Source organism: Lacerta agilis, chromosome 8 (assembly GCF_009819535.1).
Source record: "Lacerta agilis isolate rLacAgi1 chromosome 8, rLacAgi1.pri, whole genome shotgun sequence".
In the NCBI taxonomy this organism is placed as follows: domain Eukaryota; kingdom Metazoa; phylum Chordata; class Lepidosauria; order Squamata; family Lacertidae; genus Lacerta; species Lacerta agilis.
In genome coordinates this window covers 13692170-13719344 of record NC_046319.1, presented here as the reverse complement: position 1 = coordinate 13719344, position 27175 = coordinate 13692170, and the positions used below count along the sequence as shown (strand labels likewise).

The 27175-nt window shown below is 44.7% G+C and overlaps 1 protein-coding gene across 4 annotated transcripts in view; it reads left to right on the top strand.

Moving 5' to 3' along the window:
* The window catches only part of UBE4B (ubiquitination factor E4B), a 64727-nt gene extending 44027 nt beyond the window's left edge, over nt 1-20700 (top strand). For all 4 annotated transcript variants that reach the window (XM_033156224.1, XM_033156227.1, XM_033156226.1 and 1 more), the window contains 17 exons: nt 1558-1614; nt 1780-1896; nt 2582-2680; nt 2935-3048; nt 5455-5653; nt 6703-6841; nt 8595-8694; nt 9494-9621; nt 10400-10498; nt 11038-11273; nt 11582-11708; nt 12357-12501; nt 13334-13468; nt 14845-15036; nt 17350-17524; nt 17972-18118; nt 19297-20700. In XM_033156224.1, coding sequence (XP_033012115.1) covers nt 1558-1614; nt 1780-1896; nt 2582-2680; nt 2935-3048; nt 5455-5653; nt 6703-6841; nt 8595-8694; nt 9494-9621; nt 10400-10498; nt 11038-11273; nt 11582-11708; nt 12357-12501; nt 13334-13468; nt 14845-15036; nt 17350-17524; nt 17972-18118; nt 19297-19358 — 2271 coding nt within the window. In that variant the 3' untranslated portion in view covers nt 19359-20700. The remainder of the gene's footprint in view (nt 1-1557; nt 1615-1779; nt 1897-2581; nt 2681-2934; nt 3049-5454; nt 5654-6702; nt 6842-8594; nt 8695-9493; nt 9622-10399; nt 10499-11037; nt 11274-11581; nt 11709-12356; nt 12502-13333; nt 13469-14844; nt 15037-17349; nt 17525-17971; nt 18119-19296) is intronic.
* Nucleotides 20701-27175: the final 6475 nt, after the last annotated feature.

Genomic DNA, 27175 nt, shown 5'->3' with positions numbered 1-27175 from the left:
ACAAAAGGGGCCCTTGGTGCACTGAGGACAATAGATCTATTTTCCCCAGCGCTGCTTAACCCTTGCCTGGTCGTTTTGGAGTTTGCCAGCCACTTGGCTAGGCAGCAGAGATTGGAAGAACTTGACCTGCTGGCTTGAGAAATGCAATGTGTCCTCTCCCTGCGGTGCCCATTTTAACTTCTTATGAGAAAAAGGGAGATGAACCATAAGTTGAATTTGGTAGAGGTTTTGCCCTGGATGGGAGAGATGTGGATGAATGGAATGCATTTTTGTCCCTTATGCTGAAGTGTAAGTGTGTGAGTGTTGCGTCCATTGCATTAGGAGTGGCAAGGAGCAGACAGCACCTTGCTGGTGGTGTCCCCTCTGCATGTGCAAGGCTCTCTCCCAGAGAGACATGCCTGAGAGCGTTAAACTTCTTTTCTGCCAGGTCAAACCTTTTAAAGAACAATTAGATCTTAATTGATCTGGGTGGCTTGGTGCACTGGCTTTTCTTCTCCTTGCTACTTGTGTTTTCATTGAGCGATGTTGTGTAAGCTGACCAGAGGGAGGATTTTTGTTTTCAAGGGCAGACTAAAAAGCTATTAAATAAAGGCAAGGCCTGTGCCCCTCTAGATGTTCCTGGACTTCAGCTAGTATCATCTCTGACTGTAGGCTGTGCTACCCGAAGCTCTTGGGAGCTGGTGGGGGCACAGGTTCCCCACTCCTGGTTTAGAGTTGGCAGGCTGTCCTCTCATCCCTTGTAAGAACTTGCTTACAACTTAAATTGGGGAGGAGAAAACTGTTGTGGCCTGGCTCAGAAATCTAGACCTGGTGCTTGTGTGCTCCAGCTGTTGTTTGAGTTGGAAAATCTGGAGTTCTCAGGATGTCCTGCTATGATGGCTCTGCTCTGCCTTCATGGCCAAGAGGCAGTAATGCGTCTGAATACCAATTGCTGGAAGTCACAGGAAGGGGAAGTGCTCTTTTGCTCGGGCCCTGCTTGTAGATTTCCTACAGACATCTGGGTGGCCACTGTGAGAACAGCATGCTGGGCTAGATGGGCCATTGGCCTGATCCAGCAGGCTCTTCTTACATTCTTATGCTGAGTGGAAGGTCAGGTTCCTAGCATAAATATACTAGGACTAGCCAATCCAGAGTCTTCATACTGCTTATCAGTCATAGGAGCTGTTGATTTACCTCTGATTACTTCTGAGATATGACTGCACATACTCCCAAGCAATTCTCCAGGCTAAGCTCTCAAGCCATCCAGACCAGCATCCTGTTTCCCTCTGGGGCTAGCCAGGTGCCTCTTGGAAAGCCCACTCACAGGGGCATGAAGACTAGAGCCCCTCTCCCAAGGTTGTGACAGCTGGTATTTTGAACCAGGAGGTCACACGTAGCTGTCATAACAAGCTAGCCACTGGAAGAGTCCAAAGAAAGACAGCTTCTTAAGATGCAACTCTTTTAAGAGCCCTCCATCCAACATATGGTTCTTTTTTTCCATTAGTCAGCCAAAGAATCTGTGTAGAAAAATCCTTGGATCATTTTGTTTCTCTCATTTATTTTTGTTTCTGTTTTTAGGCTTTAGGTGAACTATGTGAAATCAAGTTTGGGAAATCTCACCCCGTGTGCAGTTTGGTAAGTGGAAACCCTGTTCTTACAAATCCTTTTGAGTTAATGCTGGTTCCCAATGCTCAGCATCCATCAGATTCTAGCAAGGGGCGATCAGTCAGGCAGCAGAGCAATTTAGAACTTTCCAACCCACATGCCAGTCATTTCCCTGTCACCCTCTTGTACCCACAGGTTGTGTCTTTGCCTTTGTGGCTGCCGAAGTCTCTGAGCCCTGGGACAGGTCGGGAACTGCAAAGACTCTCTTACCTCGGGGCTTTCTTCAGTCTCTCTGTCTTTGCTGAAGATGATGTAAGTGATGAGTGAATGAGACCAAAGCAAAAAGATCTGCTACAGCAAATCAGTTTTGTCTAGTCTGGTGTTGTCTACCTCAAAAGCCTCTCCCTCCTTTTGCAACCTCTTATGCACCCACTGCAGAGGGCTGTTAGGTCGGCAGGCATGCAGGACAAGGCCTTTTTTTGTACTGGCCCCACACCTCTGGAATATGTTGCCATTGGGAGTTCATCACTACAAGCATTCAGGAGAGCCTTAAAACATGTTGGTTCTCACTGGCCATTGCTCCAGTTTGTGTTTTTTTGGCTTTATGGCAAGAGTGATAGAGTTGTATCCAACTAAGTCCTACATAGAGTAAACTCATTGAAATTAATGGACCTAAGCTAGTTATGTTTTATCTCACTGTATACAAGTTGTACAAGTGATAATAAAGTATTTCAATGTTCATTTAAGAAGATCTGCTCAGAGTAGGACTAGCATTAGATGCAAACCATGGTTTTTAGTTTACTTAATTCTGGGCTTGTTGGGTGTTAGTCTAATTTTACCGGCTATTAAGTATGCTGTATATCATTAATGATTTATTGCATTTCTATATCATAAGCTGCCTTGAAATTGATTCTGCCCATAAACATGGTCTTTACAAGTCCTTTAAATAAAACATACCTGTGTTGTTCATTGACTTTTTTTTCTTTCCTCCTTGCAGCCTAGAGTGGTCGAAAAATATTTCTCTGGACCTGCCATTACCCTGGAAAACACGAGGGTCGTTAGCCAGTCTTTGCAGCATTACCTGGAATCCGCAAGGGTAGGTGTGCTGAAGAGGAAATGGCTGCTTTTTATCTTGTTTGAGAAAATGTTTTTGCTAAGCCTGTCAGTCAGCATCAACCATACTCAGAGCAGACTCACTGAAATGAATGGACATGACTAACCTGGGTTCTATTCATCCCAGTGAGTCTACCAAGGCTGTGCTACACAGCTGTTTCTTGGTGAAACCTGACATTGTAAGCTGCAGTTGCTCAGTTAACCTTTTTCTGACTTTCATTTTGTAAAAATCTTCAGCAAGAGCTGTTTAAGATCCTGCATAGTGTGTTACTCAATGGAGAAACCCGAGAGGCAGCTCTCAGCTACATGGCAGCCATGGTCAACGCCAACATGAAGAAGGCCCAGATGCAGGTGAGGTTGTGCCCGCAGACCAGATTGGTCGTGAAAGCCTGTTAGCACATTTATTGTGTCCCTCTCCCCTCTTTGATCAACTTGAAATTGTAAACTCGGCTGTCTCTTCTGTTGCCATGAACACCCTCACCTGCCCTTTGCATTGACCTTCCTGCGACTAAGCCTCTAGTCCTCAGTTTTACAGGTGAAACTTGAAAAATTAGACTATCCTGGGAAAGTCCATTTATGTAAGCAATTGTTTTCATTAGCTACTGAAGTTTAATATATGAGATAGACTCAGGACATGCAAAGCGAGATATGTCAAGGCTTTGTTTGTTATAATTCTGATGATTATGGCGTACAGCTGATGAAAACCCCAAAGTTGAAATTGTTAATTTGGGGTTCTCATCAGCTGTATGCCATAATCATCACAATTATAACAAATAAAGGCTTGACATATCTCGCTTTGCATGTCGTGAGATTATCTCATATATTAGTTTCACCTTTTAAGTTGAATTACTGAAAGAAATGAACCTTTCCACAATATTCTAATTTTTCAAGTTTCACCTGTATATTGTCAGCAATTGCATCGCTATGCTTGTCCGTCTGCTCTGCATAAGGATATCAGCCAGAAGTCTTTGATTTCCTCCTCTCATGTTTCTGTTGCTTATGCCCTGCCCCTCCTGACATCCCAGGTTGTCCTCTGCTACCTGTTAGTGAGCTACTTTTGTTTCCCTTTGGGGAGGTGGGAGTGTTACTTGCTTTGACAGTCAATGTTGGAGCCTTGACTTGTCAATAACCAGCAAGTCATGACATTTTAATTGTAATTTTGCTTACACCCCGCCCCATGCCCATAAAGTTTGCAGCTTTTTAATACCCCATATAAACCAGAGTAGAAGCTATTGCAACTGAATCAGCAGTTTTTAAACATACCATTTCCCCTTTTCTTTTTTTGCTGGCTGTTCCTCGAGTTTTGTTTTACTTCTGTTGTTGTTGTTGTTTATAAAAAAAGTAATGTCTGTTTGCATCTAACTGGCTAAATTGTATTTTGTAGTGTTAGACTTGAGGGCCATGGGGTTTTCTTTGGGGGGGGGGTGGTACAAACAGAGCTGAAAAAATGGCTTCAGAATATTTACATAAAATCCGGGGCTGGGAAGAGAATACAGTAATATTTTTGTCTTGGGCTTTTTAGTGTTGTAAGCACTTCATGTGCATTGTCTAGTTATAATCCGTTCAACAGGTAAAACAGTATAATCCCCGCACATTATATAACTGCCCAAACTTTATGTTCAGCCAAAGAGGCACTGTTAAGTGTGCCACGTGACATTCATCTTCTGCAAGAAATAGGGGGTTTAGTGTTCTATGAATGTTTAATTATTTTTTAATGGTTGGTTCCCCCCCCCCCCAAAATGATTCTATTTTACCTGTAAGCCAACTTGAGTCCCTGTCAGGCAGGATGATGATAAAATGATGGTGATTATGATGATTTTGATGATAAAATATTGTGTTCCAGCCTTGATCGTTTAATACCTTGCCTATTAATTGTAAACAATCCCCATTTCTACTTGCATTTTTCAAACACCTTCTGCTTATGCAGGACTTTTCTGATGTGTAGCTCAGACCATGGGTTATTGTGTATCGCTGTCCAGATGTCAAGTCCTTTTCTGCTGCTTTATGGATGTGTTAATACTCCCTGCCTAGATACTTAGTTTATTGTGCACTGTATATATATGAGCCTATAAAATAAGCAAGTGGGGGAAATGAAGCTGGGAGAGATTGTGGCTTTTTTCAGGCCAGCTAGTGGGCACCTGGCCAAGGTGAAATCTGTGGCTTAGCAGCTGAGAGCTCTGCAGGTGCTAGGCAGACAGTTCTGGGGAGGGTAATTCCAAAGGCACACTGCCAGCAGTACTTGGAGCAAACCCTCTGGCGATACTCTAAATTAGAGGTGGGGGAACCTTGTGCCCAAAGGGGCTGCATGTGGCCTTCCAGGCCTCTCTTGTTTGGCCTTTAGAACTCTCCGTTTTGCCACCCTTTCTTCACACCTTCCTTGAGTGCTTGTGCCTGTCTGGAATGTATCCTTCAGCTCTGATAATGCCTCTTGCTTGCCTGGGTGGAGGATAAAGACAGATGTGTGAATGTGTATAGACACTTGCCTACTGCACAAAGGTAATAGTTGCATTAATTGCCCCACCCACTTTTGTCTCTGGCCTTGTGCACCAGTAGCATGTGGCCCCTAAAAAGGTTGCCCAGAAGGAAATGTGGCCCTTGGACTTAAAAGGGTACCACCACCCCCGATCTACGTAGACAGGTTCGCAAGTGGGAAGGTTGCCCTTAAGATACCCTTGAGCCCAGCTTCAGATACGGTGGTGTCTCCCTGAAGTTCCTGTTCTTAGATAACACTCAGTTCCCTTTCTCCCGGACTTGCAGACAGACGACAGGTTGGTCTCTACAGACGGCTTTATGCTCAACTTCCTGTGGGTGCTTCAGCAGCTGAGCACGAAGATCAAGCTTGAGACAATTGACCCCTCCTACATCTTCCATCCTCGGTGTCGCATTGTACTCCCAGCGGATGAGACACGAGTGAAAGCTACCATGGAGGATGTTGGCAGCTGGATGGTTGAGCTGTGTGAGTTACGGATGGCTGCTGTTGTCTCCACTTTTTTGTTCCTTGGCAGATGTGCAAAAACAAATCTGTGGGTTGTTTTATTCGGGGCTGTGTGTTTAGAAGTCCTGCTCCAAGGTAACCTAGCTTACGCTTTAAGGAAAATAGAGTTGTGGGACCTTTAAATTAAGTATTGTTTTTAATGTATTGACCATTTGAATTTCCAGTAGTCTGTGGAACAGACAGAGCTATCTAGAACACAGGAAATCTTGCTTGACCCCTGGCATTGAGATTTCCCTCTGTGTTGGTCCCATGCACACTTTTTACATCTAGCTTTGCAGCCTTAAGGTCTAGAAACTTGTTTAAGCAGAAAGATGCTTTTCCCCACCCACAGTTAACAGTTGCGTCCGGGACATGAGCCACCACCAGAGGCTAAAACTTAACAAAGCAAATGAGAGGCAGGCCATTTGTCATAGCAGATAGCGGTTACTTCATTTATAAGATTACTGCAAGGATGTGGAACCTTCAGCCTTCCAGATGTTGCCGGACTCCAATTCTCATCTCCCCTAGCCAGCATTGCCAAGAGTCAGAGATGCTGGGTGTCGTGCCCAATGACATCTAAAGGGCCGCAGGTTCCCCAGCGTGGCTTTGGGCAATTTCTGTATGTTGCTACATAGGGAGAATATTCCATGCTGCATGGTGGTTCCCCCGTTCTCCCATTCACCACTTTCTGCACCGGTATCAGCTATATCTGTCTGCTGTTCAGGCAGTGTCAGCATCAACACAGTCAGTACATAGGTGCTGTATAACTTAAGGACATGGGAGATACTAGCTTTAAAAGCATAACCTTTTAGCAACATTGCCCAGCAACATTTGTTGTTGTGCCACACCATGCCCACTGATGTGAATGGAATTTAGTCCAGCATGCCAGTGTATCCGTCCAAAACCTAACAGGCATGAAAGGAAAACTGGGACGGAAGCTCTAGTAAACCAGGAAAGCTTAACTTACTGTTTCCCATGTCTGAATGCACCCTAACTTCTCAATTCTATCCTGTTCCCTCTCCTTTCCCCAGCTAGGGATCAGTCCCTCTTTTCTGAGCCGAAATTTCCAACTGAGTGCTTCTTCCTGACCCTCCATGCCCATCACCTGTCTATCTTGCCAAGCTGCCGTCGATACATCCGTCGACTGAGGGCCATCCGGGAGCTCAACAGGTGAGGAAGACGTGAAGAATGTTGACATTTTCTAAATCTGATTTTTAGCCTGTTGTCGATTTAAATTACTTTCTGAATGCTTTAGTTTGTTTTTGCCGGTAATCTCATTACTTAAATTTTGCTGCAAACTGCTTTGAGGGTTTTTGTTTTTATTTTCGATCAAGCAGTGAAAAGATTTTATTAAATAAACAAAAATAAAATAAATAAGGCATCTCCATAATCCCAAGCACTTTTGATAATGGTCTGCCAGTTTCTTCTGCCTTCTTTGAGTCCCTTCAGTTTTTTGTTACCCACAGAGCTCTGAGCTGGTTGATGTGTGGCAGAAAGGTTGTGAATGCAGATGGGGGCTCATCATGCGGCTGGCTTGGTAGATCCAGATGGCTGTGGGAAGCAGGGAGCTTGTCTTCCGCCGATGATCTCAAGCTCTGCAGGCATTGTCTGCTTGGAGAGCCGTGCCAGTTCCCAGAAAGCTCTTTGGGCCACCAATGGCCTCATTGTTCATTGAGGTCTAAAGGTGGCTTTGAGTAATCGCTAGCAATAACTTGGCAAGAGGATGCTTACTGTCAGGTCTGCGTTGGGTTGCTCACGAGTAAGCAGGCATAAGTCCGAACTGTTTTTAACAGTTTTATTGTGCAAACTATTTACAGTGCAGAGTGCAGAAAAACATGACCGTATCAGTCGCTAGCAGAATCCGGGAGTGGCCCCTTCTGGCAGGGACCCCAACATAAGAGTTTCGGTATCCGAAATCTCCGCCTCCCCTCCTTGTGTTTCACCCCTCTGCGCACTTGGGCCGGCGGAAATGGCGTGTCTCCCTCCTCGCCCACTGAGTGAGAGGGGTGCAGGGTCTCTCCAACATCCCCAGAGCCTCTGAGCTGCATGCCCCTCTCCACTAGAGACATTGCTGCTTCCTCCGCTGGAAGAGGAGGTGCCACTGGTCGGGGGCGGGGCTCTCTGTAGCATCCCAAGAGCCCTTCCACCACCCTGTGCTGAGCCGAGGACAGTTCCCTGACACTTACTGTAGTGTGCATGCACAGTATCAGGAGGGAATTAGGACTGGGTGCGCCAGCGATTCAATCAGCTGAGTGGAGGTTGTGGGGGATGAGTAGGGGGAGAAGTGGGTGTCAGCTTGGTTCTAATGCAACTCTAAGCCATGGTTTGTCCCATGGATGATCAAACAAACCATGGCTTGTTTTGCCAAAGGTTTGGCTTGTTGTCCAGCTGCTCTTGCCTCATGCCTCTATAGTTTCATGAGCTTCTGGGGTGAAGTGGTCAAACAAACCATAATAAGGAAGAGTGCTTGGTTCACACATAATACCAGCTATAGTTCAAGCAAATGAAGATTCATCAGCCAACTACAAACCAGCATCTCTAAGTAGTAATGGGCAAAGACTTCTTCCCTGAAACCCTGCTACCAGTTAATGTCAACAGTATTGAGCTAGATGGACCAATGGTCTGACTCAGTATAAGTCAGCTTCCTATGTTCATAGCTTAGTGGTGTGGAGCATCTGTTTCATATGCAGAATGTCCCAGGTTCTATCCCCAGTGGAATCTCCAGGGAGGGCTGGGGGTGCCACTGCTGGTTGGCATAGACAATACTGACCTAGATGGCCCAATGGCCTGATGTGATATAAGGCAGCTTCCTATGTCCTATTTCATTTACCTCTTTCTCTCTGGTGCTTTGCGCTCTCTGCCTTTGCCACAATTGCTAAATTTTTATTTATTTTTATTTTTCTCATTTGGTTTACTTTTACAGGACCGTGGAGGATTTGAAGAATAATGAAACTCAGTGGAAGGATTCTCCTCTGGCCACACGGCATCGAGAAATGCTGAAGCGCTGCAAAACACAGCTCAAGGTTTGTAAGCTGCGGTTGGGCAAAAGCCAGTTGGTCCCTTGCTCCAGCTTCGCCTTGAGGGTTTTAGGGAGCCAACCTTGACTACAAATGATTATGGAGGTTTGAATGTGTATGTTGGGTGCTGATTGCCTACGTGAAGGTTTGATGAGCTGGTAAACTTGGATAGGATTGCAGGCGTAAGAGGGAGACGTGATAGAGGCGTAGAAAACATACACATCACATGGAGAAAGTGGTGTTTGGGGAAAGAGTTTTCTCCTTCTCTCATACTACTAGATCTTGGGGTCATCCTATGATGTTGATAGGCAGGAGATTTCAGGCCCGATGAGAATCCTTCACAGAACACATTATTATTATTATTATTATTATTATTATTAAATTCATTGCTGCAACCCTAGGCAGGGATGATGAAGCTGAACCTGTGTTCAGAAGTGTCATATCTCTGCATACCAGTTACTGGGGTGGGGATGGGGGCAAGAGCAGGAGAGAGTCTTGCCCTTCTGCCTTGCTTGTGGGCTCCCGTCTTTGTTGTCCACTGTGAAGACCAGGGTGCTGGACTAGATGGGCCTTTGCTCTGATCCAGTCACCAGGCTCTTGCGTTCTTGTGCCCTGTATAATCAGTCCATCCTGCCCAAACAAACATTTATTGAACTACTGCTTCTTTCAGAGTATGCTTCTCCCAACTTGAATGCTTTGCTGTTCTGAGTGCAATATTTTGTTTGCGTATGGGTGGGTGGGACATCTTGATTTCTAGGGTGGCGCTTTTGCTTAACTTTTGGGTCCTGGCAACTTCTCTGTGCAGAAATTGGTGCGGTGCAAAGCCTGTGCAGATGCCGGCCTCCTAGACGAGAATTTCCTTAGAAGGTGCCTGAATTTTTACAGCATGGTCATCCAGCTCTTGCTCCGGATCCTAGACCCTGCCTACCCCAAGTGAGTCGCATTTAGAGATCTCCTCATCTCACCCAGTGTGCTTTTTTGTGCTGGCCACATCACTAGCTACCTCCTGCCAATTAACAGTAGGTGTCTGCCCCCAAAATGACTCCTATAGGTAAGGCCATTTTTCAGTTGCCGGCTTTGAAAAGCCTAGATAATGCTTTATGGGGAAGTTTTGAAAACATCTCACTTCCCAAGCAGCCTGAAGTCAGTGAGGAGGAAGTCTTCATCCTGACACACTGATGTGTATCCAGTGTTAGTCCTACTTGCAGTAGGCCCAGTCAAATGAATAAACATGATTAATTTGTCTATTAATTTCAGTGTGACTAGAAGTTAATTGAATGTGACCTTCTCTTGTCACCCTTCCTTATCCTGATACCCTCCAGATGTCTTTGAACTACAACTCCCATCATCCCTGATCGCAGGCCATTTTTTCTGGGTCTGATGGGAATTGTATTCCAACAACAGCTGGAGGTTGGGAAAGTTTGATTTGTTCCCTTACTCTTAAAATGAAATCTCTACAGGAAATCAGATACAAATTGCATACATAATACATATACCTTTGTTTTAAAACAGTGTAGGGTATAATTTGTTTTTTGCATAACCCTTAGAATGTATTTATATGGCTGTGAATTTGCTTTCCATGTATGTGGCTTTTGGTTCATGGTGGTGTACTTATCCAGTTATCTACCCTTTGCAGAGTTTTGAAAGCTATTTATGAGAGATTCCTGCCCCAAGGCGCTTAATGGTCTTTCTCTCCTCCCTGTGTTCACAGCATAAAACTGCCTTTAAACCCTGATGTCCCGAAAGTGTTTGCAGCGTTGCCTGAGTTTTATGTGGAAGATGTCGCGGAATTTTTATTTTTTATTGTACAGTAAGTAATATTGCCACCTTGTTCTTGTTGGCTTCCAAGAAGCATCTGGCCACCGTATGGAAATAGCAGGAAGGGCCTTTGCTCAGATTTGGAGCATCTGCTTAGCATGTAGAAGGTCCCAGGTTTGATCCCCATTGGTATCTTCTGGTAGCCCCTAGAGAGCCACTGCCAGTCAGTGTAGACAATACGGAGCTAGATGGACCCAGTGGTCTGAACCTGTATAATGCAGCTTCCTAAATTCCTGTGTCTTAAGGGAAGGGCTGTGTTAGAGCACTTCCTGGCATCTGCAAGAAGCGCCCAGGAAGACATCTTGCCGGAAACCCTGGAGAGCTTGTGCCAGTCTGCATATACATTATTGAGCTGAGTGGACCAAAGATCTGACTTATTACAAGACACCCTTCCATGTTCTTAGGCAACAAGATTAGACAGGCCTTTGGGCTGAACCAGCAGCTTTCTTCTTACCGTGCTGTTGTGCTTATCCATTCAGGACCGTTTCCTCATTTGCCCATTTTTCATCCCACCCCACCCCCTGTTGCCAGATACTCTCCTCAGGTACTTTATGAGCCTTGCACACAAGATGTTGTGACGTTCCTCGTTGTGATGCTGTGCAACCAGAACTACATCCGGAACCCCTACCTGGTGGCGAAGCTGGTGGAGGTGATGTTTATGACGAACCCGGCTGTCCAGCCACGGACACAGAAATTCTTTGAGATGATTGAGAACCATCCTCTTTCCACCAAGTTGCTTGTCCCGTCACTGATGAAGTTTTATACAGGTTAGCTGCTGGCTGATTCACAGTTTGTGTTCAGCTTTAAATCCAGAGCCATGCCCTGGGATGTGGAGTGGTGTTGATTGCCCTGGCTGATTATAGAGTTAGGATCTCTACATCTATACATTCAGCTCAGTATCCCTTGGACCTCTGGCCAATAACTGGGGCCATTTCTCCTGGATTTGATTTCTTTTTGGATACCTGCATGGAGTTGCTCTTGATCTTCTGGCCAGTCTGGAAGTGAGAGGGTACATCCCTTCTGTTCAAAGTGGTGGATTTATTGTCTGATTTACGGTTTCCCTCCATCCCCCCAGATGTCGAACACACCGGAGCCACCAGCGAGTTCTATGACAAATTTACAATCCGCTACCACATCAGCACCATCTTCAAAAGCCTCTGGCAGAATATAGCTCACCATGGCACCTTCATGGAAGAGTTCAAGTGAGTTAGAAGGCTTTCAGCATGGCGGGGGCTGGGTCTTAAGGGTTTCTTGGACTGGCCCTCATCTTTTGTGGTGAGACCATAGCACAGTGGGTTAGAGAGCACCGGCTTTGCATGGGGAAGGTCCCAGGTTCAATCCCCACCATCTCCAGTTAAAAAAGATCAGGTACCTGGTGATATAGAAGGTCTTTGCTTGAGATGTTGGGAGAGGTGCTGCCAGTCAATCTGTGCCTCCCTTCTTTCTCATTTCAGTCTAGTATTTGCACCTCCCCCTGGGTAGAGCATTTTAAAAGAGCTGTGCAGGAAGGCAGTTCCCAAAGGGGAAATAATCTGGCTTCAGTGCACTGGATAAGAGCAGGGTAGCAGTTCAGAATTACAGATAAAAAGTTGTATTAAAGGCATTTAGTCTTAATCTTGTGTGTTCCTTACAACAGTCTTGTGGGGTAGGTTCCATTTCCATTTTGTGGGCGGGGAAACTGGTGCACAGCAGTAACAGATGGCTGAGCAGGGATTTGAACCTCTGCCAGATCCAAATAACAGCACTGGGGTTGCAGCTCAGTCGTTCTGCCATATTGGAACCAAGGAATCCCATCTCCATTAGTACTCTCTGCTTCTGTCTCTCTCCATCTCTCTCTCTCTCCCCTCTAGCTCTGGGAAGCAGTTTGTTCGCTACATCAATATGCTGATCAATGACACAACATTCTTGCTGGACGAGAGTTTGGAGTCCCTAAAACGCATCCATGAAGTGCAGGAGGAGATGAAAAACAAAGAGCATTGGGACTTGCTGCCCAGGGTGAGCAAATGTCTCCTTTTGGGGGGTCCTCTGCCATTTTCTGAGTTAGTATACCCCACCTTCCATGCAGTAAGTGCACCAGTATATCACAAGAAGGGTTGGCACCTGCCTTCAACAACCTGGGCACTGAGCCAGTTTTAAGGCCTGGCTGTTTAAATATAAAGCCCTGCATAACTTTGGACTAGGTTATCTGAAAAAGCATCTTCCCCTCCACTATCTCATAAGGGCATTAAATATCAACAGGAACCCTGTTAATTTTTGCCATAGCCTGATTATTATTGACTCATGGAAGTGAGCTTTTTCATTGGTGTTTTTCATATTGTGGAATGCCCTCCCTACTGAAATAACCGCCATCAGTATTGGCGTTTCACAGGCTCTTGAAGGTATACCTGCTTAGGCAAGCATGCCCCTGAACTTAAAGTTTGATTTTTAAAAAACTTAAACTTTTAATGTTTTGTTTTTAACTGACTTGTTCCATTGGATTTTAAAGTTGTGGGTGTTTTTAACACTTCAATTGTTAATTTGTGTCTTGTTTGGATTTTGCTATTGATTTTATTTTTGTAAACTGCTTAGAAGCCATTCTTGGCAAGTAAGCAGTATATAAAATAATTAATAGCAACTTAATGTTAGTTGCATCTGGTGCTTTGTGATATTGGGGGTGGGAGCAGTGGGATCATTTGGGGTGGGGTGGGGTGGGGGTGGCAGAGAAGAAGCAAGGTGTCTTGCTGCTGGAAGATGTGGCTGGAAATTTGATACATATACCTGTACCAGCTGCTTGTTTTATTTGATGCTGAGGCAGAGGCAGTTTTATTTGCAGCTCCTTTTCTTCTAGGACCAGCAACAAGCACGGCAGTCTCAGCTGGCACAGGATGAGAGGGTGTCGCGCTCTTACCTGGCCCTGGCGACAGAAACAGTCGATATGTTCCACATCCTCACCAAACAAGTTCAGAAGCCTTTCCTCAGACCTGTGAGTATAAACTTGGGGTTTGTGATGAGGCGCTTTAAATTATAAAATAGGTGACAACTTGATTTGCATGTTTTACTTACACTACTGGTTCTGCGGTTCATTCATAGCCCAGCCAGCTTGAGTTCTTCAAAGTCGGTGTTATTGTGGATGCAGCCATAAGCCGCACCTGTGATTTAAAAGTTCTCATCACTGAGACTCTCAGCTTTTGGGAATCTCAGCCACTGCAGGTTATGGATAGGGCCAGAGTGTGTAAGACCTGAAACAGATGTAACATTTTAAGATCTCTTCACTGTGGCTAAGATATGGGGTTGTATGCAGTGCTAGTCCTGTGCAGAGTAGACCCATTGAAACGAATGGGCATGACTTAGGCCCATGAGTTTCAGTTGGCTACAACTCCAGCGGTCCAGTTCATGTTAACCAGGCACCCCCAAACGCTGCCCTCCAGCTGTTTTGGGACTACAACTCCCATCATCCCTAGCCAACAGGACCAGTGGTCAGGGATGATGGGAGTTGTAGTCCCAAAACACCTGGAGGGCCGAGTTTGGGGATGCCTGACCTAAACTATCTGGGCTCCTTTTGTTCCTCTACCAGCACACAGAGGAAGTAAACCTCGATCCCTGGCTCAATGTTGCCTCCGGACCAGGAATCATGGTTTGTTTCACTTCAGGCAAGCCACAATAATAAACCAAGGCTTGTTCTTCACAGTTTCTTGGAGCAAAAGAAACCAACATGAGGGATTCTGTACTACAATTCCTATCATCCCTGGCTATTGGTCATCAACTGGGGCTGATGGGAGTTGTAGTCCAAAAATTCTGGAGGGCACCACAATGGCTACCCTTGGGTTAGTGGCCTCTGAGGTGTCCACATCGTGCTAGAAACCTTTGCCATCAAGCCAGGGGCAGCCTGAAAAGTACTAGGTAGGTGCCTGCAAGGGGGCCAGCTGCCATGGGGACTGGAGTGGCCACCTGGTGTACAATCCAAAAGTGCCTCTTGTACAAGGAGTGGTGGTTGAGTAGATGAGATGAGGATCCAGAGTCCTATCTGCTGAAGGCAGTTGGCAACCTTCTGCCACACTACAAGGGTGTGACCAAGAAAAACAGAATCCAGGAAGCAGGCTTGGTTCCCATTGGGACAAAGTAAACAGGTTTTGATGTAGGAAATGGTGGGGATGGACAAAGCTACATTGGGGAAATTAACGCAGTTGCAGAACATGGGACAAGGCTGTTGGATCAGGCCATTGGCCCATCTAGTCCAGCATCCTGTTCTCACAGTGGCCAACCAAATGCCTGTGGGTGCATTATTATTATTGAGCATCCGGCATTTATGGGGATTCAAGAATTCCTCTCCAGTGATACTTTCTGTGGTGGCATTTCCAGGAGCTTGGGCCACGACTGGCTGCAATGCTGAACTTCAACCTTCAGCAGCTGTGCGGCCCCAAGTGCCGCGACCTGAAAGTTGAGAACCCCGAGAAGTATGGCTTTGAACCAAAGAAGCTTTTGGACCAACTGACGGACATCTACCTGCAGCTAGACTGCGCTCGCTTTGCAAAAGCAATAGCTGATGACCAGGTGAGTGGGGGGGGGGGAGTCCAGGAAAGAAAGATGTTCAGAAGGTTAGGGTTAGGGAAGAAATGGGTCGTTAGGGATGGGGAAGCTGTGGCCCTCCAGATGTTTTTGGATGACAACTCCCATCATCCCTGACCATTAGCTAGCTGGAACTGATGGGAGCTGGACTCTCAACAAAAGCTGGAAGGGCCACAGGTTCCCCAGGGCTTACGTGGTTCCCTTTGCCATCTCCATAGCAGTTGCATATTGCCCCATTTTGTTTTGTTTTGTTTTTTTTCTAATTTGGGATGGCCGTTGCTTAACCTCTCGTGTGCATGCATATTTGAGTAAGGATATATGAATACCTTGGCAAAGTTTTTTAGACGTTTCCCTAATAGGCTTGCCTTTTGGGGGAAACTTGGGTCATTTAAACAGCTGTATAGCATATTCAAAGGGCGAGAATCTTGGGCAAAAAGGTGAATGCTCTACTAGTCCTCACTTATTTTTTGACAGTTGGATTCCCCCCCCCCCCACAAAAAAAATGTGATTTGAAGAAAATTACTCCACTCTGAAGTTGAGATTCTCCCAAAACATTTGCTGAATTCTTCTTTCGATTTGTAAAATACCATGCAATTTATGAAGCCCAGAAGAGTGTGCTGGGCACCGTGCCATATAGGCATAGAGTTTTTTCCCCTGCTGGGTTGGTGTCAAGGAAGGAGTGGGCACATCGTGTGTTGATCACTGCACTGCAGATAAATCTGTATCAGATGTCTGAAGCAGCTTGATGTGGTGGAGCTGATTTGAAAGAAAGTCCCTGAGAAAGAACAAACTGATGTTGCTAAGTCATGCCGCCACAGGTTGACTTCTTTAATGCTCTGCTTTTTCAGAGCAAGCTGTGCAACCCTGTCTGAGGGCACCTACCTGATGGGAAAAGTCTGATTTCCATCCCTAGTTAACTGAAGTGTGTGTGTGTGTGTGTGTGCCCTTTTTTTCTCCAGAACTGAGTTTCCTTGCACGTGGCTTTGTTGCTTGATATTTTGGCTACAACAGTCTCTCAGCTGCTGTCTCCTCCCCCCTCCCGGTGGCTGATTTGATATTTATCTGGCAACCATACTGCCTTGGAATCGGAGCGCTGCCCATCCTGCAGTGATACTGCATCGCACTGGCAAGCTCCCAGCAGGTGTCGGCTCTTGCTTGCTGTGACTCCTTACTGCAGGCTTTTTGGAGTTGACATGGCGAGGAGGGAGGGAGAAGACTTTCTGATTACATGCCAGCAGCGTCTGCCACTTGATCGCTGCACATGGAAGTGCACACAACCTATCTATTGCAGGAGCAGATAGCCTTTCTCACATTGCGGACTGTGTGTTAATTTTAGGAATGTCGGGATTGCCATCTGGTGTCAGACCAAACTGTCTGTTTAGCTGCACATCCCTTCTACCCACATTGTGTAAACAGGTGCCTCAAGAAAGCTTCATAGCAGAGATTTCCATTTCCATTAATCACCTGTTATCTAGTACTGAAAGTATGTTGAGAGAGGGGCGGACGGAGAGGTGAACAGACAACGTTGTGTGTGCTGTGATTCTGCTGAAGTGCAAACAAGCAAAGAACTTGTTTCTGAGTATGGAATGCAGATTCCTCAGGATCTCAGCTTTCATTTAAAAAGAGATACCACATTTCTAGTCCTTATCCCTGTGAATATGTATTTGAAAGAGTAGGTGGTGGCTGAATTTTAAAAATTCCAGGGGTTGAAGTGGCTTCAGTGCGCTTTGCCTTTCCCATATAAGCTAAACCAGAATGAACAGCCCGGAACAGCAGAATAAGCTTTGCAAAGTGGTTTTATTCCATTTTGCACAGGTTACCCATGTCACTAACACTCAGCTGGGAAGTGGTGAAAAGCTTCAGGGAAAGGTCTTAACGCTTGGCTATCTCCCCCTGACTTTCCGTGCACTGTTCCTGCAGCAGTGCTTTAAACAAAGAACAGCCAACTGCTTAGAAAGAGCTGCCTTATACTGAACCAGACCATTGGTTCTTTAAGTTCAGTATTGGCTTCCTTGACTCCTGGGGCCTTCTGCATACAAGCAGGTCCTTCCCCTAAAACAAAAGTAAGGTATTAGTCCTCAAGCTGCTGTATACAAAGTCGGTCCATCTAGTTCAGCCTTGCGTCTACACGGACTGGCAGCAGCTCTCTTAAGGTTTCCAGCTAAGGGCCTATCTGCGGGTACTGGGGATTGAGCCTGGGACCTTCTGCTTGCTCAGCAAGCAGTCTGCCGCTGAGCTTATGGCTTTGTCAGGTGTTGGTAGCTCATGCGATCATTGTGGTGCTTTCTGTCTTTGCAGAGGTCCTACAGCAAGGAGCTATTTGAGGAGGTGATTTCAAAGATGAGGAAAGCTGGAATCAAATCGACAATAGCAATAGAAAAATTCAAGCTGCTAGCTGAAAAGGTGGAAGAAATTGTTGCCAAGAATGCCCGAGCTGAAATTGACTACAGTGACGCTCCTGATGAGTTTAGAGGCAAGTAGATTTTTGTGGAGAATACTGCAGCTTCACCCAGGAATCATCAGTGGGGCTAAAATTGAAAGAAGGGCTAACATTTTAGGATTTTATTCATTGCTACTTCTACTTAGAGTAGACCCGTTGAAGGTAGTGGCCATGGCTAACTTTGGTTATTTTCAATGAGTCTACTCTGAATGTGACTTAATCCGATGCAACCCTTAAAAAATAAATAAATGTTATGCTGAACTTGTGTAGAAAAGCAAGCCGGTTTAGCTTTTTCCAGATGCTTTTTTCTTTTTCTTCCTTTTTAGAAAATTATATAGATGCACTCAAGGTGCACCAATGATACCTCTGTCAGTGTGAGGTTGTTCTTAAGAAAAACACCTCTCTAGCCTTCAGTTCTCAGAATGCTTGCAAGTGAGTCTGAAGTTTAAAGTTTTGATGATCTTAAACCTTTCCTTCCAGATCCACTCATGGATACATTGATGAGTGACCCTGTCAGGTTGCCGTCTGGGACCATCATGGATAGATCTATCATCCTCCGGCACCTTTTGAATTCCTCCACAGATCCATTCAATCGGCAAACACTAACGGAAAATATGCTGGAACCAGGTAGAGAGAAACTTGTGTTGTGACCTGAGCAAAATAGAGTAAGGGAGCTGATAGCTGGTGATTTTTTTTTAAGACTTAATACTTTTATACAATAAATAAGCTTTCAAGTTGAAAAAAAAAACTTCTCTTGGACATTGGCCTGTAGTAGAGCAATCTGACGCCCCAAAATATTTTGTCAAGATGTTCACTTACATTTATTTATATTATAAGCTTTCAACAATAAAAATCCACAGTTACAAAAACAAAACACACAAAACGGCCCCAAATGGAACAAATTCAGCAAAAGGTTGTCTGCTTTTTAAGCAGGGAGGGATCCCTCTGTGAATCTCTGCAATCTCTACAGATGGAAGCTCTGATAGCTGAAAATACTGTCCATGGCAACCATGAAATTGTAGTCTGAAGGATCACCCTTGCTCTATGCTTCTGCTGTTGTCTTGAGGGACTGAGTTTCCTCATCTGCTGATATGTCACCTGCATAAGAACGTTGCTTGGACCATATAGTGCAGTATGGCCAACTCAGCCTGTCATGGCTAGTAGTCACTGATGCACCTCTGCTATTCTGTTAATGTGCCCAGCCCTCCCCTTAAAGTCTGCACTGGCTTCCTATCTGCTACCAGGCCAGGTTCAAGTTTTTTTGTGCTACTGTTTAAAGACCCCAAATCACTTAGGCCCAGGGTACTTTAAGGACCTTCTCGCCCTGTACATCCCAAGTCAATCACTGAGTTCATCTTTGGGGGAGAGCACTATTTGCGGTTTTCCATGGACCAGAAGCACAACTCGCACCAACAAGAAATCATGCCTTCATTGTTGAGGAGCCGGTTTTGTGGAACTCCCTCCCACTACAAGTCAGGCAGGCACTGTCCCATTTCATTTTAGGAAGACTTTGCACATGAATGCTTCTCTGGTGTTTTAAAATGTTTGTGATGTTCGTTGTTCCGTGTGCTCTGAGTGGACATGAGAAACTGCCTTATACTGAGTCAGACCATCAAGCTCAGTATTGTTTCTGCACTGACTGGCAGTGGCTTCCCAGGGTTTCGGGCAGGGAATGTTCCCAGCCCAACCTGGAGATTGGATACGGGACCTTCTGCACACAAAGCAGATGCTCAACCACTGAGCTTTGTTACGATGAGGTATTTTGTGTTTAACTTTCCTTCCCCTTCTTTACTCCCCCTACTCAGTGCCAGAGCTCAAAGAGCAAATCCAAGCCTGGATGAGAGACAAACAGAACACTGACCATTGAGGACCCTCCTCCTGCCTGGCAGCACACATGCCAAGGTCAACTGTGAAGAGCAGGACGAAGGGGATTGAGGCGTTGGGGATGTGCTGATGCTTTTGGAAGTGGAAACTGGCTGGGCTGGGGCTCACACAGTGCCTGTTGCTGCTGCTGCTGCTGCTGTTGCTGCTGCTGCAAAACGACATAAAAGCATGCGGATGAAGAGAAGGAACAACAAAAAATTTAAAAAGCAGCTTAATTCTTGTACATATATTTAAGTGATCAAACACGCCGGTCGATAACGTCGTGGGGGATAAGTTTAGGAAGCTGGCTCTTGTTATGAGGCAAAAATCCTCTGACATCTCATAATTGGGGTTTATACAGCTTGAATTCCTTTTTTTAAAATAAAAAAACCCGGAAGACATGTGGATCAGGGAAGCAAAACCCTCAATATGTTGTGTTGTTTTTGTTTTAAAAATATTGCCAGGTCTCCGTTAATTTGATTGTGGTTGAAACCTTGAACATTTTGCTGCTAAAGTGACCCCCATCACACATACACACTTTCTTTTCTTCCCTGTTAACTTTTCCTACACTACCCTCTCTGTTTTTTTTCTGTAATGTGAAGCAAATGTTCCCTGTATATTAAAAAAAAAATCCTTCTCTAGCTCCAAGAGAACATAATCTTGAAAAGATAAGTGTGCCTGCAACAAGTGTTAATCTTGGGGAGGGAATCATATTTTTCTATTACACATATTCATTTATTTTTATTTGGTCAGCCATACATGAGAAGAGTAATCCACAATGGCAGGTTTCCTTTTCTCTCCCCCACTGCCCCTTTTTCTTTTCTTTTTGCACATTGGATTTTTGTCTTTTGGGAGACGCTTAAACGCTTTAGGGGTTCTTTGTTGTTTTTAAAGCCAGAGATCTAATAAGCTAAATGATGATGATTCTGAGTCTTTTAAGAGCTTGTCTCCCAAGCGGGGCAGATCATTTTAAGTCTCGGCACCTACCGGTGAAGGCAGGAATATCCATTTTTATGTTGCGTACCAGTTTTGTATCCATGGCTTGGCCTTACCAAAGCAAAAAAAAAAAAAAAAAAGGGTGCAGAAAAAAAATGTAGACTTGCTTTTTTTTAAGAAAAACACAGAAACTATATAAAAAAGACGAAACATTTTTGTATGACTGCCCCCTGCTTAAAGATACTTGAATTTCCTTTTTAAAAAGGATTTGAAACCACAGTGTTTAAAAAAAAAAAGCCTGAAAAGAAAATGTTTTTTTTTCTTTCTTTCTTTTTCTTTTTGCTGACAGTGTCCTCTGTTCAGTTCCTGATTCTTGAACTACAATAAATGGTGATACACATTCACAATAACCCTTCAGTGTGTATGTCTACTTCACATATGTTGTGTGCATGCTGCAGGCGGGTGATTGTGTTGGCTGCTGAATCAGTTGGAAATGTGCTTGTTTGACTTTAGTACAGTCGTACCTTGGAAGTCGAACGGAATCCGTTCCAGAAGTCCATTTGACATGCAAAATGTTTGGAAACCAAGGCACAGCTTCTGATTGGCTGCAGGAAGCTCCTGTAGCCAATTGGAAGCCGCGGAAGCCCCGTCGGACATTCGCCTTCCAAAAATAGTTCACAAACCAGAGCAGTCGCTTTTGTGTTTGTGGCATTCGGGAGCCGTGGCATTCGAAAACTAAGCTGTCCGAAAACCAAGGTATGGCTGTATAATATTATTTATTTATTACTTGCCCTTCACTGTAAGGTCCCAGGATGGATTCTGACACTAAAACACAGTATTTCCAACAGCTTATTATTTACAGTCACAAAAATAAGGTGGGTCCTAAAAAATAGGCTGCTCATATATCAGAAACCAGGGTAAAGAAGGTGTGTAATGAAGGTGCCAGACACACCTCTGTGTGGATACAGCCCTGTTTTGATTTCCAAAAATCTTCCATAGTATATCACTTTCAAATTTTAAAAAGTGAAGCAGTTTGTAAGTTCTTCTAATAATAAAGCTGTGACTTGGAGGTCTGACATCGTCCGCTCCCTATTTATAAATTGAAAAATCAAATACCATACTTCCCCTCATTATTGGTTTATTTTTAAAAAAATCATTACCTGTTTATTCACCACTAGTAGGCCCAAAGCAGGATTCAATGTGAAAGGGATGAGGGTTGTGCTGTGGTCTAAACCACTGAACCTCTTGGGCTTGCTGATCAAAAGGTCAGCAGTTTGAATCCATGCGACGGGGTGAGCTGCTGTTGCTCTGTCCCAGCTTCTGCCAATCTAGCAGTTCGAAAGCATGCCAGTGCTAGTAGATCAGTAGGTACCATTGCAGCAGGAAGGTAAACACTGTTTCCATGCACTCTGGCTTCCGTCACAGTGTTCCGTTGCGCCAGAAGTGGTTTAGTCCTATTGGCCACATGACCCAGAAAGCTGTATGTGGACAAATGCTGGCTCCCTCGGCCTGAAAGCGAGATGGAGTGCCACAACCTCATGGTTGTCTTTGACTGGACTTAACTGTCCAGGTTCCTTTACCTTTACAATGTCAAAGCACAATAGAATACATGGAATATATTAGTTCCAGTTACAGGTGGGTAGCCGTGTTGGTCTGCCATAGTCAAAACAAAATCGAAAATTCCTTCTAGTAGCACCTTAGAGACCAACTGAGTTTGTTCCTGGTATGAGCTTTCGTGTGCATGAACACTTCTTCAGAAGGTATCTGAAGAAGTGTGCATGCACACGAAAGCTCATACCAGGAACAAACTCAGTTGGTCTCTAAGGTGCTACTAGAAAGAATTTTCGATTTTGTATTGAATATATTAGATTAGATTGATAAAACACATCAGCCTAAACAGAACCAGCATATCCCTTTCATATTGAGGTGACCAACCTATGTTCCTTTCTAACTTTTCATGGGTTCAGGGCAAGCAAGCAGCCGGTGTAAATAACTACACAAAACAAACATTTTAAAATCAGAAACACATGGTGCACATCCAACATGAAATGTCACCACAATGAGGAAAATCCTAAGAGATGGGATTTCTTAGTTACTGAACCTGTGCTGTGAAATTTGCTTGCCCATCTCTTAGGATCCCATCATTTGGGATGGAGAGATGTGTTTGGGTGTAAAAATCTGGCTTCTACATACCGGTAGATTGAATGCAGCTTACTGAACAGAGGTAAGAGTCCTGTCGTCTGCTGCTGCACCTACTTTTGATTCTGACCACAATCACCACTGGTATGTAGCTCCTAGAGGCTTCTAAAGTGAATGTGGCCCTCAGGCTTTTAAAGAAGCTTCCTCACCCTGATCTAGAGAGCCCCACTTTGTTCTGAAATCTCAGCAACTCTGCAAGAAATACGTTTTTTAAACCCCAATCTCCCCCAACCACTTAAAAGGCAAATTAATCACAGCTGTCCCAAGCTAAGCTGAGTGTTTAGCAAAAAAAAGGATCTGTTCCCTGGATAGAGTTCTGGGATGGACAGCAGCCACAAATCAATAGGCAGGCTAAAATAGAAACCAAGCCACCATACATTTTTAAAGGGGTTCAGCCATAGCTTTAGATTATACAGCAGAGTTCCTGAACAAAGGCTGCTTGAATACGCATATGAAGAAAAGAGTTATGAGCATGGCAGAGAGTAAAATGCCAGCTTGCTGGATCTGAGGAACAGTCCTTGAAGTGGGCATTAACCCCCTTCTCTTCCGTAGGGGCAAGTGCTTACAAAATATGGGCAACAAGTTTCATCAGGAACTCCTGTGGATCCCATGTATTATGTCAAATGTTTTAATGTATTTCTGAAACAGGACCCACCAGTGTGCCTTGACCCACTTTCAGAGGAAATAACAATAAAAGCAATACAATAACCCCACCCATCTGGCTGGGTTGCCAGTGTTGGAACAAAGCTAGAAAGTGAAATAAAGGTCATTATTACCATTATCAATTGAATGAAATTGTTATTATCATTCATAATAAACAAAAGTGACAGAAAGAAAGGGGTAAAAGGGAAGCTGTTATAGGAAGAGGGATGAACTGGGAGTGGGTGGGGATAAGGCACAAGTTGAATATGAAAGGAGAATGGGAGAAGAAATTGCAGAAGATAGGTATATATATTTTAGGAGTCCTGTGGGGTGGGTTGTGAGGGTAAAATAAAAAGTCGTCTCCATTTAGAGCCTCTACATCAGCAAACTTGCCTAAACTCGGGAGGCTTATACTGATCTTAAAGAAAGCTGAGCTGTGGAGCTACTTGCCACAACAAAAATGCCATGGTGAAAAAATTTCCAGATATAGGTTAGAAAGCGATGTCAGTAATGGCCAGCTGATTATGGCCAACTCTGCTTCCATCTGCCACCATTTCTGTCCTCTCAAGTGGGCCCTGGGGGTAGAAAGTCTGATAACCCGTAGTCTAACGCTCTTAATCCCCAGAATTTAGAGGCAGGCAAAAACACCTGAAAAACTAATAGGAGAAAAAAATATACAAAACACTAGGTACTAAAAAACTGAAATTACCGTATCCTTGCTTAACACTCAGCTATCAAATGCTAGACGTTGTTGAGTGGGGTTGATCTCTCTGTTGGTTACATACTTTTGTTTCCCCCCCTTCCAGCTGCTATATAGTTATAACACCTGACATGTCATGTTACACTAAAGAGAGCTGCCTGCAGGATACATGTGATTGTTAGAGGGACAAGGATTTCAAGATGAGACTAACTGTAAGAGGCAGGAGGGCAGCTAAGAGGAACTAGCAAGCAGGCTACTCTCTCCCATGACCCCACATGCCTCAAAAGGGGTGTGATTTGCTACAGAGATGGACAAACAGTGCCCACAGGAGCACTAAATCAAACCAGATGGCCCCCTAGTTGCTTACCAAGGCTGCATACACACCATACATTTAAAGCACATCACTCTCTCCCAAATACTGTAATCCTGGGTACTGTGGCTGCCCCTTAAACTACAGTTCCCATGTTTATGAGTATTATTTGGCAAGCAGCCATGTGTTTTAAATTTACAGTGCGTATGTAGCCCTAGAGGCAAGAAGCATGTGGCAGAAACGGAGTTGTCTCCGGTGTTAATCCTATACACAGTATAGAGTAGACCCACTGAAATCAATTGATATTACTAAGGGCCCATCCACACTTGCAAAGAAGTCCTGTACCTAGAAAGTGTTGATGCAAGGGGGGGGGGAATACCGGTAGGTATGAAATAATAATTCCTTGGATTTATTATCCAAAGAGCAAGTACTCTTTGGTGACAGAACCACAGCAGATATTTAAAATCACAAAATATGCAGCAAAGTAAAGTACAGAAATATAGGCTGTTAGACCTTGTGAGTTCCAAAACTCCAGCATAGGAAAATACCACACATTTAGTAAATAAAAATTACTGGAAGGAATTTTTTATTTTTTATTTTGTTGTAACCCGAAGTATATTTTGATATGCAGTGAGCCAATAAAATATTTATTTTTCCCATGCCCTTCAGATTTTATCTTCTTCCCATTTCATTTCCCTCCTCTCTTATACCGAGTCAGGTCATTGGTTCATTCAGCCCTGGGATGGGGAATGTATGACCCTCCAGATGTTAGTGGACTTCAACTCCCATCATCTCAGAGCTTTAGTCCCACTGGTTGGAACTGATGGAAGCTGGAATCTAACAACATCTGGAGAGGGGCAGGAACCCCGTTTCTCCTGTGTCTTAGGAAAGGACCATTGCTGCCTATCTGATGCTGTCTTGCCCTTTTAACTCAAGGATGAGGTACCCCTTTCAACTGGAGGGCCAGGTTAAACTGTAGTTAGCCCTCCGTGGGCCACATTTGACTGGTGGACAGAACCAACCACCTGCCAATAACTCAGGTAGATTCAACTCCACCTAAAAGCAGTGCGGCTTGCATTCAACATCCATTCAAATGATGCCAACCAAGAGCCACATTTCAGAGGGATCAGTGTGTGCTCCCAATGCTTCCCTCGCAAGCACAGTTTGCATTTGGTACCATTTAATTTTTTTGGCAGGCATCAGATCCACTTGGGGGGAATCTGATCAGGATCCAATGTTTAAACCTGGCACCCAATGCAAACTTCACTTGGAAAGGAACAACAAATGGGATCAAGCATAGGCAAAACAGGTCAAATTAAGCCTGATTAGGTCCACAGGGCAGAAGTTCTCAACTAATCCTCATCTTAACCTAGGACATTCAGCATGCAATGGTTGTTTTCCTCCAAAATCACCTGAGAACCTTCAACCATTTATTTAAATTTTATGCATAGTGGAGATGGGGAAGAGGGTTTACTTCCTTTCCATTACTCACATCCTCAGCACCTTATGGAGGACAATACCATGAGTGGTGCTACACAGGGGCATAGCCAGAGGGGCAGGGGGTGCAGCCCCCCCCAATAAAGTAAATAAATAAATAAATAAAACACTTAACTGACCAGTTGTGTCACAGATAGCTCAGTTTTTCTCCCAACAAAAGTCCTGCCCACCCCCAACAAAAATCCTGGCTATGCCCATGGTGTTATGAGGGGGAAAATGTGGGGCACAGAAAGGGTTAAGTATATGTTAATGACAGTTCAGCAATGGGGTGGTGAGCAACCTCCTTGTTTTGGGGAGCCACTTGCCCCCCTTTTGGCACTGCCTTATGTAGATCACTCCACTAGCCACAGCCATGCCCTCTCCACGCTCTTCCCTTCCTAATTTACATTTTGCTATCAGCCCCTTTATAATATTTATTGCATACTGTACTCATCATTTGCTTCTGCTTATTTGAAAGCCAGTTGGGCCAGTCACTCTCTCAGCCTAACCAACTTTACAGTGTGGTCCTGAGGATGAAACTGGTATGATCATACTGAACCAACAAAAATGTGTGGTAAACATTCTTTTTTAAAGTCCTAATTTAATATTCCCCCTCTATTTGACTCAGTTATTTGAATTTTAAATCCTCTGTTACAACTTCCTTCCAGTTAACAGCTGTAAGGTTTTGTAAATAGGTATGCTTGAAGGGGCATTAGAGGAAAGAAGGCTAACCTCTGCTTTAGTTTTTCTCCCCAATCTTCGTCTCCCAAGGTTGCTTCACATATCTACACAGTAGAAAACCTGGGATTGGTTCCAAGTGTGCTAGATTGGGCAAGAGCCACAGGAAACTCGAGTGTCCTGTACAGCCCTTATGACAGCAAAACGGTTCCTGCATTCACACGTACATTTTTACACGTGCGTGTGGAGGGGTAACTAGTGAACTGGTAGTGCTCCTTCCGCCCTTCCTCTGAGCCCCTCTCAGCCTTTATCTTCCTAAAACGTCTGAATCCCTTTGATAAAACTCGGCTTCCCCAGTAGATTCGTGCCTTAAAGCTCTCTCTTCTATCCCTCTCAATAAAAAGCGCAATCTTTCACCGAATTTCCCCTCCACTGAGGTAAAAAAAAAAGAAACGGCAAGCATCTACTGTATGAGTGAACTCCATCGCCTCCTTTTTTATAGCTCCCTGCGGAAGGTTCCGTCATCGGCTTACTTTCTCCCTCCGCAAGAGGGAGCACCCGCGTATTCCTACGCAGCCGCCGTAAGGACTGAGGAGCATTCTTAGGACAGAGCTCTGAGAAATATACTGTAGAGAAATAATTCCTTTTTCGAACGCTAATTGGCTGCCTCCGCCGCTGCCGTCCCACCCTCGCGATGCCTTTCCTTAATTGGATTGGCCGAGAGGCACCCCGAGATTGGCAGGTGAATCCTTTCCTCAGACCCGTCCCACCTCGGCTTGAGGACAGACAGCTCAAGCCACCTATCGGCTTCCGCGTTCTCCGGGCGAGCCGACATCTCCCTGCGTCTGATTGGAGGGCGTCGAGCGGGTACGGGGGCGGA